Here is a 16,495-nt window from a genome sequence, read left to right as displayed (position 1 = left end):
CCTCAACTGGGGGTGCAGGATCTGGAGGCTCAGCCTGGATGCCATTGTCTAGCTGCATGTCAGGCTGTGAAGCTGAACCTGAAGCTGCGTCATTTACTAGCTCAACCTGGTCCTCAACTGGGGGTTCGGGATCTGGAGGGTCAGCCTGGATGCCATTGTCGAGCTGCATGTCAGGCTCTGAAGCTGTAGCCGGAGCTGCGTCATTTACTAGCTCAACCTGGTCCTCTACTAACGGTTTAGTACATAGAGGCTCAGAGGGAGGTGGAATTACACCACTAGGGTTCTCAAGAGCAGAAGTAATTAGAAGGACTTGCTCCTCGCAGAATTTGCTGACTATTGGAAGATCTGGTTTACAAGAAACCGAAGCCGGCACGGGGACTGTTTCATCACTTGCTGCACATTTGCTATCACTCTTTGATCCATTTTCTGACATATCAGATAATCTTGAGCCAGGTGAAACAAAAGCTATATCACCACACTGGAGATGAGAATCACCACTCAAATCTACAGAATTCTGAGAAAAGTTATCAAATAGAGATGGATCACTCTCCCTAACAAGGCTTGACTCTGCAAGGTTCTCTGGTATTAAAAACACCAGTTTACAGATTAAACACTAAATTTCGTCTGAAAAAGTGGAAGAACGGAAAAGGAAATCTGAGTTTAGTAAATTATTACCTGAAAATGTTTTCTGGTTCTGTATTGAGGAACTTCTGATGATGATGAGCGGCAGAAACAGAGAGACGGTGATTTGAAATGTTGTTCGTACAAGATGAAAGAGGGAGGGAGAGATTGGAAGTTGGAACTGGATCTCTGTTCATTTAATTTTGCTCCACTTTCTTAATTATTATTATTATTATTACTATTTTCGAATTTTTGAAACACTTTGACAGAAATGGCCCTTAATTTTAGACCAAAAATACTGGATTGTCCTCAGACTCAAAGTCGGTTGCCTACGAGAAGCAGAAAAAGAAACAGAGTACTTCTAAACGAACCGTCAAATTAGACGATTTTAAAACCGCCCAGACTCATGAGGCTGGCCTCGCCGTCGGGAGATTTGCAGGGGTCCAGCATATTGGACCCGCCATGTGTCTTAGCGGTTTTAAAATTGTCCCAATCTACGGTACGTTTAGAATTTGGAGACATGGTTTGAGAATAATTTTGATGAGCGGAAAAGATAGCTTTTTGTAAAGAAAATTTCTACACGTACCGCCTATTTAAACAAGGTTAAAGCCGTGTAGAGAGAGGAAACAGGTGGGCCCCACCTCAAGCAGATAGCAGGGATCCCATTTATGGGTGTGTTTGTGTGTATACGGTTTATATGTTGTTTATCTTGACGGTATGTCAAGCATTTTTGTTTTGTAAAACAATTTTAATGTTTGCTTCTAATTTATGAATGTTTGCTTCTAATTTATGATATTGACTTCTGCTTTGCGTATCCGAACACCCACTTAGAGTAAAGTATTTTTCCACTTTATTATTTGAAAGTGGAACTTTCATTTGGATAATCAAGAGGTTCAATTGGAACTTATTATTGGTTCATTGAAAATTTGTTTATTTTGTTATGAGTCACATCAAGGTTGTTTTTTCTTTTCTATCCGACTCATCTGGATTTGATTGAATTCACCAAACTCATCTGGATGTGATTTAATATATTTGTTTTTTGAGTTAGATCTAACTCTTCTGACTCACAAAAATATACGAATATTTGGCTTGGTCCCATGAATCATGGGCGTTTTATTCCAGGACTCAAATAGGTCCAACTTATGATACGTGCCGAGATAGGGGCAGAATCAGATCCAGAAGCCACCGAGTCGGCAGAAAACAAACACCCTGTTAGCTAACTTGGTTCATGCATTGGAAAGATGATGATAAGCCTGATAAACTTAAATTCAATCTCTTTGCAATGCTAAAAACCATCCAAGGCGGAGCTGATGCTGATAAGCCGGTGTCACTGTAGTACAGTGGTAAAGTCACTGGGTGATGATACCAGTGATCTGAGCTCGAATCTCGCCAGCACCACACTCTTTACCGATCAAAAAAAAAAAAAAAAAAAACCATTAACTTTATCATTATCCTACGGTACATTCGTACAAAAACGTCACTTGGCTCTTTAGAATTGAGGAATATATCATTAAAAAAAGTAAGAAAAACAATTTAGGGCCGTCTTATTTCTAAGAAGTTGGGACGGTAATTACAAATTAAAAGTGCACACGAGTTACAGTCGCGCTGGTTTTGCAACAAAGTTCGGTTGGAGGATGATTTATAAACATGCTTTGCACTGAACAAAAATGATACCCGACTAAGCACTGCGATCCGATATTAACATTTGTCCATCCCGCCAATAAAAAGAAGCGCCTTTCATTACTAACCTTGGTCCCTTGTTCATATACAGTTCAAATTCCAAGTTCACTACCAACAAAAGGAATATTGATATTTACAGTTCATTATGCTTGTAGTATTCGTTCAATGAAGGTTAGAAAATATATTCCACAAAGTAAATACAAAATCCTAACTGATATTTACTGGGAAAAAAAGAACTGTAAAACTAAAGTTTGCAAAATTTCTTCTCTCGTCTGCTTTTGTACATGTTTTGAATTGGATAACCGAGTGTCGTCTATAAAGTCCACCTGAAACAGAATAAGGACACCAAAAGCATCATTTAATCTTGAGTTCCAAATATGCAAGTCCTATAATAAATCCGACTGCTCAGAAAGCAAAAAAACAACCGAGTAGGAAAGGACGATGAATATACGTAACTGTAAACTCAGACTATTAAAATCTAATTGAATTAGCCTCTTCTCGGGGTTTCATTCCTTGGCGCTGTTATAAAGAATTTCTGACCAGGATGATGGGAGAGTGTTTCATAGTACAGTGCCAAAACCAAACTTGAAAATCAACTAGTTCTTTCCTAGGGTGAGATAATAGAAAATTACAGTAACTGTTAAAATTGGAGCACTGGGACTTCATCATTACCATAACCTAAGGATAAAACTGGTACAAGTACCGAAAGTATATAGTATAAATCAGTACTGACTACAAGCTGTTATATTACAAAGCACTCAACTGCTAGTAAGTAGTAACACAAAAACCAAAAAGGCCATTGTATCTGTAAGTGGATTACACTGAGAGGACATATGAAGTTGAAGATGGCAATTATCCTAGCAGTAATGATTTCCAATGGAGGAATCCTAAATAGTTTCAAAATTTTCACCCTATGACACTGCAATCTAGAGGTTCAGTATGAGTTAACAAAACAAACCTGAAAGAATGAATTATCGAGAAATGTGCAGACATGCTCAGTTCCAAATGGTTAGGTTCCTCGACTGTGTCACGGTTGCATCTCTTATAAACTTTACAAAGTTTTCTCTCTCAACTTCCTTTTCCTTCTTAAGCTCAAGATGACGAACCTGTATGTAAGATCAAGTAAACATCACCATAAGCATAGCAGGTAAACATCACTATAAGATATGTAAGGGTCTATTACTGGAGATCAAAGAAGATATACTAGATAAGGATTTGAAAGGATAAGATTCCCACTTTCATGCATACCCCTAAGTAGATAATTCATCTGCATTCTACCAGTAATTCTATTAGCAACTAACTTGCAGTTTGGAGTAAATCAAAGTTCAAATATAGTGCCACGACTAAAACTCGAATATATACATTATATGATAGTTCTTGCCTACTGAATACTTGCTTCGCATTTTCATTGTAAAGTAGAAACATTATGTGAGATCGAAGTCACAGTGTCACAGTGACATCCATTTTTAAGAAAGTTATTAGCAAAGGCAGACATTTTGAAGAAAGTTACTAGTTCTAGTTAACTTATCATATGCTTCCGACTCTGACTCGGCCAACTATATTACTCCGTGTGGCTCAACAAACACCACATCCACACCTGCAGAGATTCTTTTTCAGGGATTCCTAGATGAGTTCTATTCAAGGAACCAACAACATCAGGGTCTTATTCTAAACTTTTAATTTGTAAAAAAAAAAACTTAATATGAGTAGTTTAATTTGCTCTCAAAATTAAAAGCGATATGCTGTTTTACCTTGATAAATCCTGTTTGAGTCAGACCAGTCTCAGTTATAATGACGAGGAACTTGATATCATGCTCATTTGCATATTCGTACTGTTCCGTGAGGCTTGGATCCAACATAAGTACAAACTCAGCCTGGCGACATCAATACAGAAAATGTAAACAGCTTTTATAAAAGACATTATACATTATGCCATATAAAACAGAATAACACTACTTCTAGCTTGAACCCTTGATAAATATAAAATAGAAGGCAATCCAGAACGATAGGATGCTTGAACCCTTGATTTATTTTGCTACAGAAACAAAATTCTAGCTTCATCTTTTACTTTTTCTTTCTCTTTTCCTCTCATTTTTTGCAAAGTAAGATCAAACCTATCAGCATGTGTCTCAAATCTTACCTTGATGTTTTCCTGCCATAGCTCAGCAGCTAACTCCATCCGCTCTTTAAGTAAACCACCTCCCCCTCTTGAACAAACTAGAACATGAGTGCCAGCTTCATTTCTACAACATAGTCAAGAAGAGGATAATGAACTCTCAAGAAATTTGTACTTTCAGTAAAGCTTAAGGGAATTTGTCAACTGCGAAACAGGTAAGCAAATAATACTGAACCTGGGAGGTTTAGTTTCTGCTGAAGACTGGTGCAAGATAGTCTCCAATGCAAGGCTGGCACCAACAGCACCAGGAGGATTCAATTTCTACACACAAAAAAAGAAAAGCATAGGCAAATGAAAACTCAAACTAAATATGCTCAGTCAAGAAAAGTATTCTTACTCAAAAGGGTGGAAAAAAAAAGAAAAAAAGATCCACATAGTAGTCAAACCCTGGACTTGAGTCTTGACTTTATGCCCAGAACAACTTTGAATGGCAACATAAACCCAGTAGATACAATTTCAACATTACAATGTTTAAATCACAAGGTAAAGAAGCATAACCTACATAATCATTATCCAAATAAGAAATAAAAACCTACATAGCTATGATCCCGCAGTTGATGAAGTAGGTGATCATACCGACCACCAACAGCAAACAAAGTTAAAGTTGCCTGGGACTGGAACTGGGAAGTTTCGGAAGGTCGCTCGTAAAATATCTGCACCAAAAAATTGTTATCCTGATGAGACATTTTTTCCTTTTGATAAAGTAACTGTATGACAGTTTAAAAGTGAAGAAAAAGAGCATCATTCAATTTATAGAATAATAATAATTATATACAAGTTCCTCATATAATGAACTGCTCATAACTGGCCAAAAAAAAAAACAAGCGTCTATGTAAGATTTATGAATGTGACAGATGGAGAGAAATATAAATAGTTGCATCAATGATGTAATACCAATATATAAACTGGAAAATCATAAATGTCAATCCTAATCCTTCTAGGGGATATTACAAGATCCTGGTTGGTAGTTTACTTAGCATCTTCCACAGAAAAGATTGATCTTATGGTCATTATATGACTATTTTAAAGCTTAAAAGTGGCATCAGCTTCTGAGGCAAATGACTTAACTAAGAGATGATAATCAAACACAGTTCTACCTGAAAAAACATTTCCCGGTGATAACTCTCCAGAGGTGGCATTAGGACATCTATATAAACATTTCTTTCGATCTTCCAATCTCTTAGGTAGCCAGACAGTGCTGACAATTCATCTAGAGCTTTGCGTGTATTCTTATCTGCATTAGCGTGTAGTTTAGTATGCATGACCTTTTAAATACATTCATATCAATCATCTACATGAACAAAAAGCCAAAATCACCTGGTGCAAGGGCCCCCATCAATCTAGGAAGTACCTCGTCAGCAACTCCGCAGAACCTTGAATCTACTGTTTGTAGTCTGTTGACAACAACTTCTGGTAGATTGAGATGCTGAGAAAAAGAAGGAATTTCTGATCAATCCAACTGAATCAAATCACACAAATGGTAAATTCGATGAATCATGAAGAAAAAAACACCAATCATCCTTCATGCTAAAATGTAATACTATGACCTTCAATTTATCTAGTTCGGGGTCTTCAAATGGAACAAATAGAAATAGCACCCGGAATGTGTATTATGCTAGTTTCTCATTCCGCATACAAGGAAAAGAACTCGATGAGAGAGTCACAGTCTAGTTTGTTTCTCATCCCGCATAAATGGAAAACAGTATTAGAAGAAGGGATCACAGTCTAGTTTGATGCATATCGTAACCTGTAAAATAAACAGATGTTTCTTCATACCTGCTTAAGTTGTGTCCGTATGAGAACCCATTTGGACTTACGTTTGGGGGTCTGAGGGCGTAATGAACCTGACAGGATCTTCATTTCAAAGAGAAACATAATCAATTGCTTGTGAACCTGAATACATGCCTGAGATATGAACATCTTATAAACATACCTGTGTGACACTCTCTCTTAGCTCAACCTCAATACCGACCCAGTTCCAGATCGCGTCCAACAGGTCAGCATTATTTAACCTAATGTGGCACAACTCTGGATGAAAAAATCGTGTTAATATATCCATCACCACCTACAAACCATCTTTAGTTATTAGTTACTTAGCATTTAATACAATAATAAGTAATAATCACTTCAATTCCACTTCTGAACTGAGACTTTGAAGTGTTTTATTAAATAATCTAGAACTAGATAGACAAAAGAGACTTCAACAACTAAATCATATGCACAGCAATAGTATCAGCAGTTCTCGAAAAAACTATTATCCAGCTATAGACATGATCTTTTAAAAAAATCATCCATCCCGATTATATTATACCCCCGATATATTCGTTTGAGCCCCACAACAAGTTCAAGTAGAAATCAAAAGAACAATGAAACATACATTGTATCAGACACAGTACCTTAATAACCTCTGCTTCCGTCAAAGCAGATGCGCCTCCAATAATGTCAAAATCTCCCTGTTGAAAAATCAATTTCGGAATAGCTAGTTAATTTGTAAATATCAAAAGGATATATAGACCATAATCCAGAAACCAAAAAAGCAGAGTAACCATTATATGCATATGTATGCATATAACAGATGGAGTAGGATGCACACCTGAAGATAACGATTTGGGGTTGAATGACCTATTGCTTTCCTATAGACTGACGATACTTCATATCTTTTAAAGGACGATATCTGTGAAGTTAAAGAAGCAAATGTGTTACAAAATAGCATCCACAGACGCTAACTAGTAACACAAAAATCCAGAATTGCTATGTTTTTTGTTTTAGTTGTAAGTGACTAAGCAGTCCTCAAATCAGAAAAATCACAGCAACAATAAACATTCATTTTCTTACAACAATAATCTAGTTGAATACCTGGTTCGCCATAACCCAATTAGCAAAGGGTAAACGTAGCTCATGACAAAGCTCAAGCATGTCTCCTTCTTGGCTCAGAAGTTTGACAGCATCCCTTCAAAAGAAAACCAAATTAACTAACAACTCCAATACAAAACGACGGAGACTTCCATCCGAGAACCTCAAAATTTTAAAGACAAAATACCTATCAAATTTATAATAATCATCCAATAAACGCATTGGTGTTATCTCCATTCTCTTTCCACAGTGATGCTTGAATACTTCTTTTGCGGTGTCAATAACATAATCACGAAGTTCCGTATATAGTTCTGTATATTGAATAAATGAAGACACATCCCTGGTTAACTTTCCTCTTACACCATGCTGCCGATGAGATCTCATCATTAACCTCTCCTCATCAAAAATTTTCTTTACTACTTTTTCATAAACACGTGTGTCCTCCGGTGACTGCATTGCTCTCAAAATATCTGTAAAAATGAAAAAATCGAAATAAACTTCCATATATATAAACAATTCAGATATATAAGAAGTCAAGTGTATCATCTCAGCTTCATGTCTCGCTGCTATCTTAAATGGCAACACAGACAGGTGGTGATGGATATATTAACACCATAGTTCCTTGTGCAACGACTTACCATCTAGCCACTCATCCTCCATTCGCGGAGGCAAAACATTTTGAAGAAGCTCTGTGGCGGACGGACGATCAGATGGACTTGGGGACATCAAGAGTCGTAATAAGGCTTCCTGCTCTGGGAATTCAGCAGCCCATGAAGGAGGAAGTGATCCGTTTTGCTTCAGATCCATAAGAACTTTGTGCCTTTCCATTGCTGTCCCAAATGGGTGCCATAGCTCAAAAAATACCACTCCCAAGCTGTACATATCGACCTACAAATGAAGTATAACGAATTGTTGTCAAGTGAAGCATATATATCCTTGCACATGTATCAAATTAAATGGTGCTACTGTGTATCCTTGAGTTAAAGAAACAAATGGTGCATTTGCTAGCATACTATTATAATTATCTTCCTTATAAAAATGCCAGTGATAAAACAGACAACTTGAAGAGATCTGGCAAACAATAGAGCATAAACTTGCTACAGGAATTACCTAATAGTTACCTTCTCATCAATCTTGGGCCAGCCTTGCTCAATTTCAGGTGCAGTGTAAAAATAGGTCCCCACTTGACCAGTTCCATCCACTGAAACCCCAGTTGTATCCGTAGGGAAAAGTGCATCTTGATCCAGTTGTTCCAACTTCAAGAATTTAGCTACAACACGAAGAAAAAATGCTAGATCAACTTCAAAACATAATGGGATATAAAGTTATAAAAGCTATAACCACAAGAAATACATACAAGCTCCTTGTAGGAGGCCTACCAACAATAAATGAGGCATCTATTCCAACTTCCATTGGCTTAAACTGCATAGTTATTGGTTGTTATTTACTAATAACCATGTATTCGTAATTCTAATTTTAAAGCTAAAATGATATCAAAAAATAAACAAGGATGTTGATGCCTAAGAACAAAGAGTATGAAATGAATAAGACAGCAAATACATCTTACCAAGACCAAAATCCCCGATTTTTATATCATTACGAGCATCAAAGAAGATATTACTGGGTGTCAAGTCACGATGGATGATTCCTTGCGCATGTATGTGGGCAAGTCCTTCTACAATTTGCCGAAACAAATGCCAAGCGAACTCTTTCCCAAAAAGACTGCTATATGATTCAAAAACTTGGCGCATTGTCCTTCACATGGATAAGAAAGAGATTAATTAATATTTAACGATAACCATAAAATATATACTTTTGATCCATACATATCACCCTAACTAAAGAATACTACTTCCTCCATCCCACAAAAAATGAAAGTTACCTATTTGCACACAAGGAAATAAGGAGAAAGATGATTTAAAAAAGAAAAAGAACTCCATTTATACCCTTATGTGTTACAATGTAAGAAAGCTTAGGAGTGGCTTATCTCTCTGTATAAACATGACTATCAAATTTTTCATTTTTTAGAGTAAGAATCAACAACACTAAATTGGAAATATATATTATATAAAAAGGAAAACTTATGGGATATATATATAAACAAGAAAGTATCACTTATTTCGGATGGAGGGTGTATTAGACAAGCTCAAAACCAAGCATGTGTTTTAACATTCCCTTCCATTAAAATCAATAAGCTAAGATGTTTGCCTCAAGGACTTCAACATGAATGTATGAAAGCATTAATGTTTAAAAGCGTTAGGATATCGGGTAGCGGACGGTCAAACAAGCGGAAACTGAAACTTGTTCTGTTTTATCTAGGTAAAAGGTAACAACTGCTACACTACCCACAAAGATGTTTTTGCAGCCACTTTCTGTAACTGTGTTACCCAACTCTGCGTTCGTAAGTTTTATAAAACAACATTATGATGCAAAAATTATAAATCTGCAAGCTTCTGTAAACAGTAAAATTACCATGTCTATAAACATTATTACTGTTTAGTAATTAGATTAGAGATGCCTTCTCAACCTACAGAATGAATTAAAAGGGAAACTGAATCAACCTCGGGCAATATTCCATTTGTATGTATAGATAAGTTGACTCTGACTTATTATCAGGCCCCATAGCATTCGCTGAATTTGTCCCCATGTTGCTGTAACTGGCGCTCCCTGCAGTCGTCGAACCCCAACCTGAATCACCACAAGCTCCACCAATTTCTGTTTCAAACCATGCCTGGTTTTATTTGATAACATCACATGAATATTAGCTTGGAGTCTGGGAAAGAATGATAGTTCACATGTATGACTATTACTAGCTTTCTGGTAAAGCAAACAGTAACATAAATTCGTACTTGAGCGTTATTGTGAACGCTTATCATGCATTGATGACGGTGACGGATAACAGACAAAGACACTACAAATTTACGAGGACAATCTCAATAATAATTCAACTCAGAATCAAACTTGACATAAGGTAAGGGGTAACATATGCCACCACTAAGTTATTATCCGTGCAAAATCTGAACAAGGTGTTGGAAACCCAACATCTAATTCCAGCAGGAATAACAAAATTCAAGAAGGTATAAGAAAACAGACCTGATAATAACGTACAACATGTTGATGCTGCAAACGGGAAAGCGTGGCTACCTCCCTGAATACCTTGACAGAGTGGCAGAGATTAACATACTTATATGGCATGACATAAGCAAATGATTGTGTTTTACGACTGATTTCGCTTATGAAATTTTCAGATTGACAAATTGATTTACCTCAATATGCGGTCATTAACCGGTAAACTTTTGTCCTTAAGGCGAATCTTTTTCACAGCATACTGCCTGCCGTCTAATTTATTTTTGCACAACGCCACATAACCAAAACCACCATGGCCTGCCAGAGGAATACAAGGATTAGAGTAAGAAAGGTTTCTGGAATGTTACATTTAACACTAAACCAACAACTAAGAAGGGACACTTCCTTAAGGTTTCCAGTATCCAAAAAAAGAAACAATTCAATGAGATTCATGCGTTGCTTGCTTAGATTTTAGATGTTTTTCCCTTTAATTAGGTACATATACAACCTCCGGAAAGGAACACCAAGGAGGTTGCACTTCAATGTAAGTCGGATCATAATATGGAGAGCAAACTCATCAGAATGTCACATTATCGTGGTGGATCCATAGGCCAGGCGTTTTTTACATAAAATTCAAAGGTTCAGAGACCTAAATATTCAAGTCATGCTACTCATCAAAAGTCATCATGGAGAGCAAACTCATCAAAAGTCACTGGATTAGTTTCAGCCTATCGAGGTGAAAGATCGAATAACACAAAAGATGATAAAAGCCGGAATGAAAGCCAAGAACACTATTCTTTACCAAGTGAAGAGACCTCCTCGAAGTCATTGTGGTATCTAGAACTTGGAGCAGCTGGTCCTCCCAAATCAAGAGCAGGTTTCCAGAACTGAGAATATGGGGAAGAAACCTATTGAGCAGAATCACATAAGCACCCAGTTAGGAACTAAGTAGAAGTAGTTAATGATGACGTTAGCCAAAAACTACCTGCTAAGAGAAGGAGAAGGGATGGCTAACCATATGCTTCTGAAAGACATTATCAAAGGCTTCGTTGAAAAGGGATGGTGGTTTGGTAGCCAAATCCCGCACCCGCTCGGTAAAGATCTAAGGAAATGCACCACCGACAGTAAATAAAATTTCACTCACCAATAAGGTCACTTTCTAGCATAATCTGATCAACAACTTAATGGATACCTACCCCGAGATCATACAGTTCAGATGTAATTTCAGGCAAAGCATCTGCTAATGGTCCTTTGGAAGCACAAGCTACTCGAAGCAAATGAGCCTAATGTGAAACAAGAACTTAGCCCATAATGTATATAAATCTTTTAAAGTGCATTAAAAGGAGAAAATGCTAATACCAGTATAAGATCTTTTTTCACACTCTGAGCTCCTTCTCCATGTATTGCAGAAGTTGAAGATCGTGAATCTGACGATATATCTTCCAGATCACTGTCGCTAACTTCAGTTTTCTGCTCATCATCAACAAGAGACTGCAAAGCCAGCAATAGTGGTAATTACAATGCTAAGAGCAGGAGCACCAGAAGTATTATTGTAACAACTTTTCAGACCATCATAACCATAACTGATACCACTGATGCTACAAACAACAAAAGGTTCTGGAAACTTATTGAAGCATGTACTGCCACTTCGATAACAAGTAGCACGGTATACACAAGTTAAATGTAGGGCATTCTTACTTTATAATCAACAGTAACTTTCACTTAAACCGAAACAGAAGAAGGGACAATTCATACTACTCTAGTATCGCATTGTTCAAACAAATATCTATGCAATATGACTCTGATTGTCACTTGTTTGCACCGCAAGGCTATCAGTTTAAGGAACTCTAAATTTGAAGCTAATCAAAAGATAATTTAATAAAACTGTGAAGTTCTAACACGCACTCAAGTGTCTCCTGATGCCCAAGTAAAACAGAAAAACAAAGTTAGCATGCACTTGTACCCAACTATACAGAAACAGACAAAATGTATTTCTTTAACTACCTTCAAATCTTGATCATCAGTCATGGAATCACCGCTTGATAGTTCCTCCACTGGTGATTCACTAGAATCTGTGGTAAATGATTCCTGAATATCATCTTCTGAGTCTTCTTTGATAGCATGTATGGCAATTGGCTGTTTCTTTGACAGTTGCTTTGGAACCTGTGATGCTAGCGCATTCGCATTCAACAAAGATTGCTTATCTTGAACCTTATATCCACCGGTGAAAACATCTGACGTCTGGGCAGGCAGTAGAGAATTTCTGCCGCTTTTTGCAGTCCCAAGTCCCCAGTCCGATGATTCTCCATAATCATCAAAAAGATCGATCAAACCATAGATGAAAGGTCCTCTTGAAGATCGTTTATTTTCGCAAGTGACTGCCACATCCCCCTGAAGCAATTGATCCATGCCGTCCACCTTTCCACTTCGAACCTGATAGGACTTTTCATTTAACATATAGCGTTTTTTATAGATAAAACAACTACTAATCACTTTAAATATAGATACTGTAAGAATGCATTCTATATTCCTATGTAATGATCAGATATTATAACAAAACCAAGGAGATATTAACCATGTAGTGAATGCAGATATAGAAACATTCATACAGATAAGAGAGATTGCCTAAGACGCACTTCATCAATAAATACTGCTTTAAGAATGATTCTGAATTTTAATATAAAAAAACTTTTTTCTAATTCTTTTAAAATAACACGAGGCGCGAGAAATTTAAACTTGATACCAGTTACTTATCTTTGTAGATTGAAAAACACTATGAAACCTAAAGAATCATCTTTACGGCAATTGGCAGAAGAAAATGTATCCCCTAATTGACAAAGTAGATAACAACATTCTAGACCATACCATAAACATTTGGTAATCATAATTTGATAAAGTGGAAAATCTTACAGTTTCATGTGATTGGCCAAGTGGAACAATTTCTGATAAAAACTCTTGAGCAGCCACCACGAGGTCATAGATCATTACCCGTCCTTCTCGAGCATTAAAAATTGCCTAAGAGAGGATGAAAGTTCAATACCACGAGAAGAGCAAACCAACCAAACATAAACACCATAGATATGCACAGAAGGATGTCAGAAAACAGAAAGAGCTTGACGCAGCTAATTGTTATTCTTCTCAAAATTTAAATATTTGTCTGTGTCCATGTGTAACAGGAATAAACAGTAAAACAAAGCACTGGGTTTATATCAACTTATATGCAATAAAGATGAAGAACTTTCATTTTGTGGTTGCTGAAAATTATCCACACATAATTAAAAAAAAAAGAAACAATATAGAATAGTATATATACTCATAAATCCTTGACAAACTAACAACCAGGACACCACGATCCTAATGTGTGTGCATTCAAGTGATGACACTGCTGCATGCTAGAGCATTTACTCATGGAGAAGCTGGGCACCTTCACAATAACAGACCTGTATAATTAAGGAGCAATTACATTACTAATTGAGCAATCAATGCACTCCAGGTTCACTAATTACTTTCCTTATACTTGACCAAGTGAATAACAGCGTATTCAATTTGTATTAGCCCCTCAACATGGTCAAATGGTCATATTCAATTGCATTTTCATGCTGGTGATGTCTATCAATCACTATATCACTGGTCATCATCACTATATGTGGTTAGACTTCATCCACATTTCAATTGCTAACATTCATAAAGCAAAGCATCATAGAAATAAAGTTCACGAAAACTAACCTGATCGTTAAGCAAAGACAACAATTTATCTGCATCATCTTTCGATAAATCCTTCTCTGGTGTTATCTTCAACTTTGGGCACTTGTAAGGATATCCTGGCAAGCATCTGTGTATACATAAACCTAATTTTAGTAAAACAATAGTTACTAGAGTTAACCATCAAAAAGGACGCCAAAAACATAACAAACCAAACCTTACTGAAAGAAGAGCCGATACATGTAAATCCTCGGAACCAATATCCTTCGAATACGGCCTGTTTCACATTTCACATGCATGAGAAAATTAATCATAAATTAACTACCAAATTCAAGGTGTTTTGTTCACATTACTGAAAACATCATCAATTTACCTAAGGTTTATCATGAACAACGGAGGCGCTTCCGAAACAACCTTAATGTCATCATAATATATCGCTTGCCTAAACACAAAATGCACAAAAACTTATATCTATAGCTCAAATCAATCCTTCAACAATAAACAGAACAAATACAACTAATCAATCAAACTATTATTGAGGGCATTTTTGAAGTAGTACTTACAGAGCAGTGAGTTCCTCAGAGATAAGTTCAGAATCAAGATTATCAAGACGAGAAGCATGATCATCTGAAGGACCTCTACCTTTATTCTTTCGACCTCCTTTTCCTCCGTGACCTGTTTTTTTCTTCTTCTTACCCATCAATTAAACCCTTGAACTACTGATTCAAACTCTTCAATCAATTTATCTAGAATTGAAATTTTGAAATTAGGTTTTAGAATCGGAAACGATTATTTGAATGGGATTGGGTGAGAATGAGAATGAAGTGATTTGCTGAAATTCTTTTAGGGTTTTGAGATTTTTGATTGGTGTCTTCGAGTTTTGACGGAAGAGAAGAAAAAAGAGATTTCGCAAAGTTCCGCTCCAGCCGCCCATAGTTATTCACTTTTTCTATTTTCCATTTGGAAATGCGGCGGATATTTAAGCCCCACTGGCTGATAGGGGATGGATATGGTAAAAAATAATAACAGCCGGGTAAAAAATAGGGAAATTCCTTGTTTGGTCCTAGGCCCATATAGTTATTTATAGTAGGGTCCAACCGGATTCTTTTTTTATCCGGAGGTCCAAAATTAATTAAAACATGGAAATGTCCATAATGCCCATTACTACCAAACGTGTGTGTCTACACTGCTTACAAATTTGAGTACATATCTGGTACACTGCTTAAAAATTCGAGTACATATTTGCTACACTGCTTACAAATTTGAGTACATATCTGTCGCACTGCTTAGAAATCTGAGTACATATCTGTCGTACTGCTTACAAATCCGATTATATATCTGAATGCTTACAAATTCGAGTACATATTTGTTGCACTGCTTCCAGGTAGAGTACAAATCTGTAAGAATCAATGATAAATAAATTAGAAAACGTGTTACATCACATACATTGTGATGATTATAATTTTTCTTCGACTGTATTGCCATGCTTCTGGGGGCAAAGCAAGGATCTTCTATTAACGTTTTCTTCTTAACTGCATATAGATTGACTCGCTTTTACGTACTGCTAGTGTCAATGCCTGCAGACACACAAAAATTAAAACGTTCATCATAGGGGCCATAACTTATGCCCAAACATACAGAGTCTAATTTGAGGAACCATACAAACCAATGCAAATAAAACTCATAATGCACGACAAATGGTCTCCACCAATAAATCCAGAATTTAATGAATCTGAAAAACTGTGGGCTGCACGGTGATATTACTGACTGAGCCATCCTGCTCTGTCGCGGTCTCCACCAATAAATCCTGCAGAAATACATCGAAGTCTGGTCAACAAAAGCAGCAATCTCATAGAAATCCAGTCATAATATACTGAAAAACTATATTACTTCTGCTGAAATAAGTCGTGCAACTATGTTTTTTGTTTTTGCTAATTTCTTACAGTTAATCGACAACCAAAAAACTAAACTGGAAGCACACAATTGGCATTCTTGATGCTTGTGCCATTAATCCAAAGCATCTAATACACAAACAGTTAATACATTAAGAAAAAGAAAAAAAAAACATTAGTATCAACAATGAGAAGACATTTACAGCATAAGCTGCGCTTTACCCCGAAGCTAACATTAGTAGTTTTCCTCAATCATAGCCATAAAGAATTTAAAAGGCGTGTAATTAAATTCAAATTACCATGGGAGGTTATCAATGATTTTACCTGTCGATTGTTACCACATAATGAGAAATTTTTTATCAGCAATAGCTTAATCAAATCTAAGAAGAGCCGAATCTGAAACGCATGAGACATTAATTTAACATCTAAAATAAAAATGGTTCTAAGCAAGCACATGGATTGCAATTCGGTGGATCAATGAAGGAACCCCAACCTTGAGTGTTAC

General features: G+C 36.6%; 1 protein-coding gene across 1 annotated transcript; it reads right to left on the bottom strand.

The window, feature by feature from the left end:
- Positions 1 to 2,325: 2,325 nt before the first annotated feature.
- On the bottom strand, positions 2,326 to 15,014 carry LOC113284121 (eIF-2-alpha kinase GCN2-like). The gene is made up of 30 exons (XM_026533540.1): positions 14,662 to 15,014; positions 14,472 to 14,540; positions 14,316 to 14,375; positions 14,123 to 14,228; positions 13,307 to 13,411; positions 12,401 to 12,829; positions 11,756 to 11,887; positions 11,593 to 11,679; positions 11,412 to 11,498; positions 11,199 to 11,304; positions 10,597 to 10,714; positions 10,424 to 10,478; positions 9,892 to 10,061; positions 8,898 to 9,085; positions 8,452 to 8,600; positions 7,969 to 8,218; positions 7,518 to 7,800; positions 7,334 to 7,427; positions 7,071 to 7,151; positions 6,874 to 6,930; positions 6,411 to 6,542; positions 6,254 to 6,331; positions 5,795 to 5,903; positions 5,575 to 5,711; positions 5,014 to 5,130; positions 4,653 to 4,738; positions 4,442 to 4,544; positions 4,053 to 4,175; positions 3,260 to 3,407; positions 2,326 to 2,627 (listed from the first exon to the last, which is right to left on the bottom strand). Exons 1-29 carry the CDS (start codon positions 14,796 to 14,798, stop codon positions 3,297 to 3,299), a joined length of 3,759 nt encoding a protein of 1,252 aa, XP_026389325.1. The 5' UTR covers positions 14,799 to 15,014; the 3' UTR covers positions 2,326 to 2,627; positions 3,260 to 3,296.
- Between the last annotated feature and the right edge of the window lie 1,481 nt (positions 15,015 to 16,495).

The sequence above is a fragment of the Papaver somniferum genome, chromosome 5 (genome assembly GCF_003573695.1).
Source record: "Papaver somniferum cultivar HN1 chromosome 5, ASM357369v1, whole genome shotgun sequence".
In the NCBI taxonomy this organism is placed as follows: Eukaryota; Viridiplantae; Streptophyta; class Magnoliopsida; order Ranunculales; family Papaveraceae; genus Papaver; species Papaver somniferum.
The sequence above is the reverse complement of the archived record's forward strand: the minus strand, read 5'-3'. Positions and strand labels throughout refer to the sequence as shown.

Bases quoted from the DNA above. Each gene is read 5' to 3' on its own strand.
- LOC113284121 (XM_026533540.1), bottom strand. From the start codon at position 14,798: ATGGGTAAGAAGAAGAAAAAAACAGGTCACGGAGGAAAAGGAGGTCGA. The intron at 10,715-11,198 runs GTAAAGAATAGT...TTCCTCTGGCAG, and splicing joins CGAGGAGGTCTCTTCACTTG to GCCATGGTGGTTTTGGTTAT. The intron at 7,152-7,333 runs GTATTCAACTAG...TTAACTTCACAG, and splicing joins ATTGGGTTATGGCGAACCAG to ATATCGTCCTTTAAAAGATA.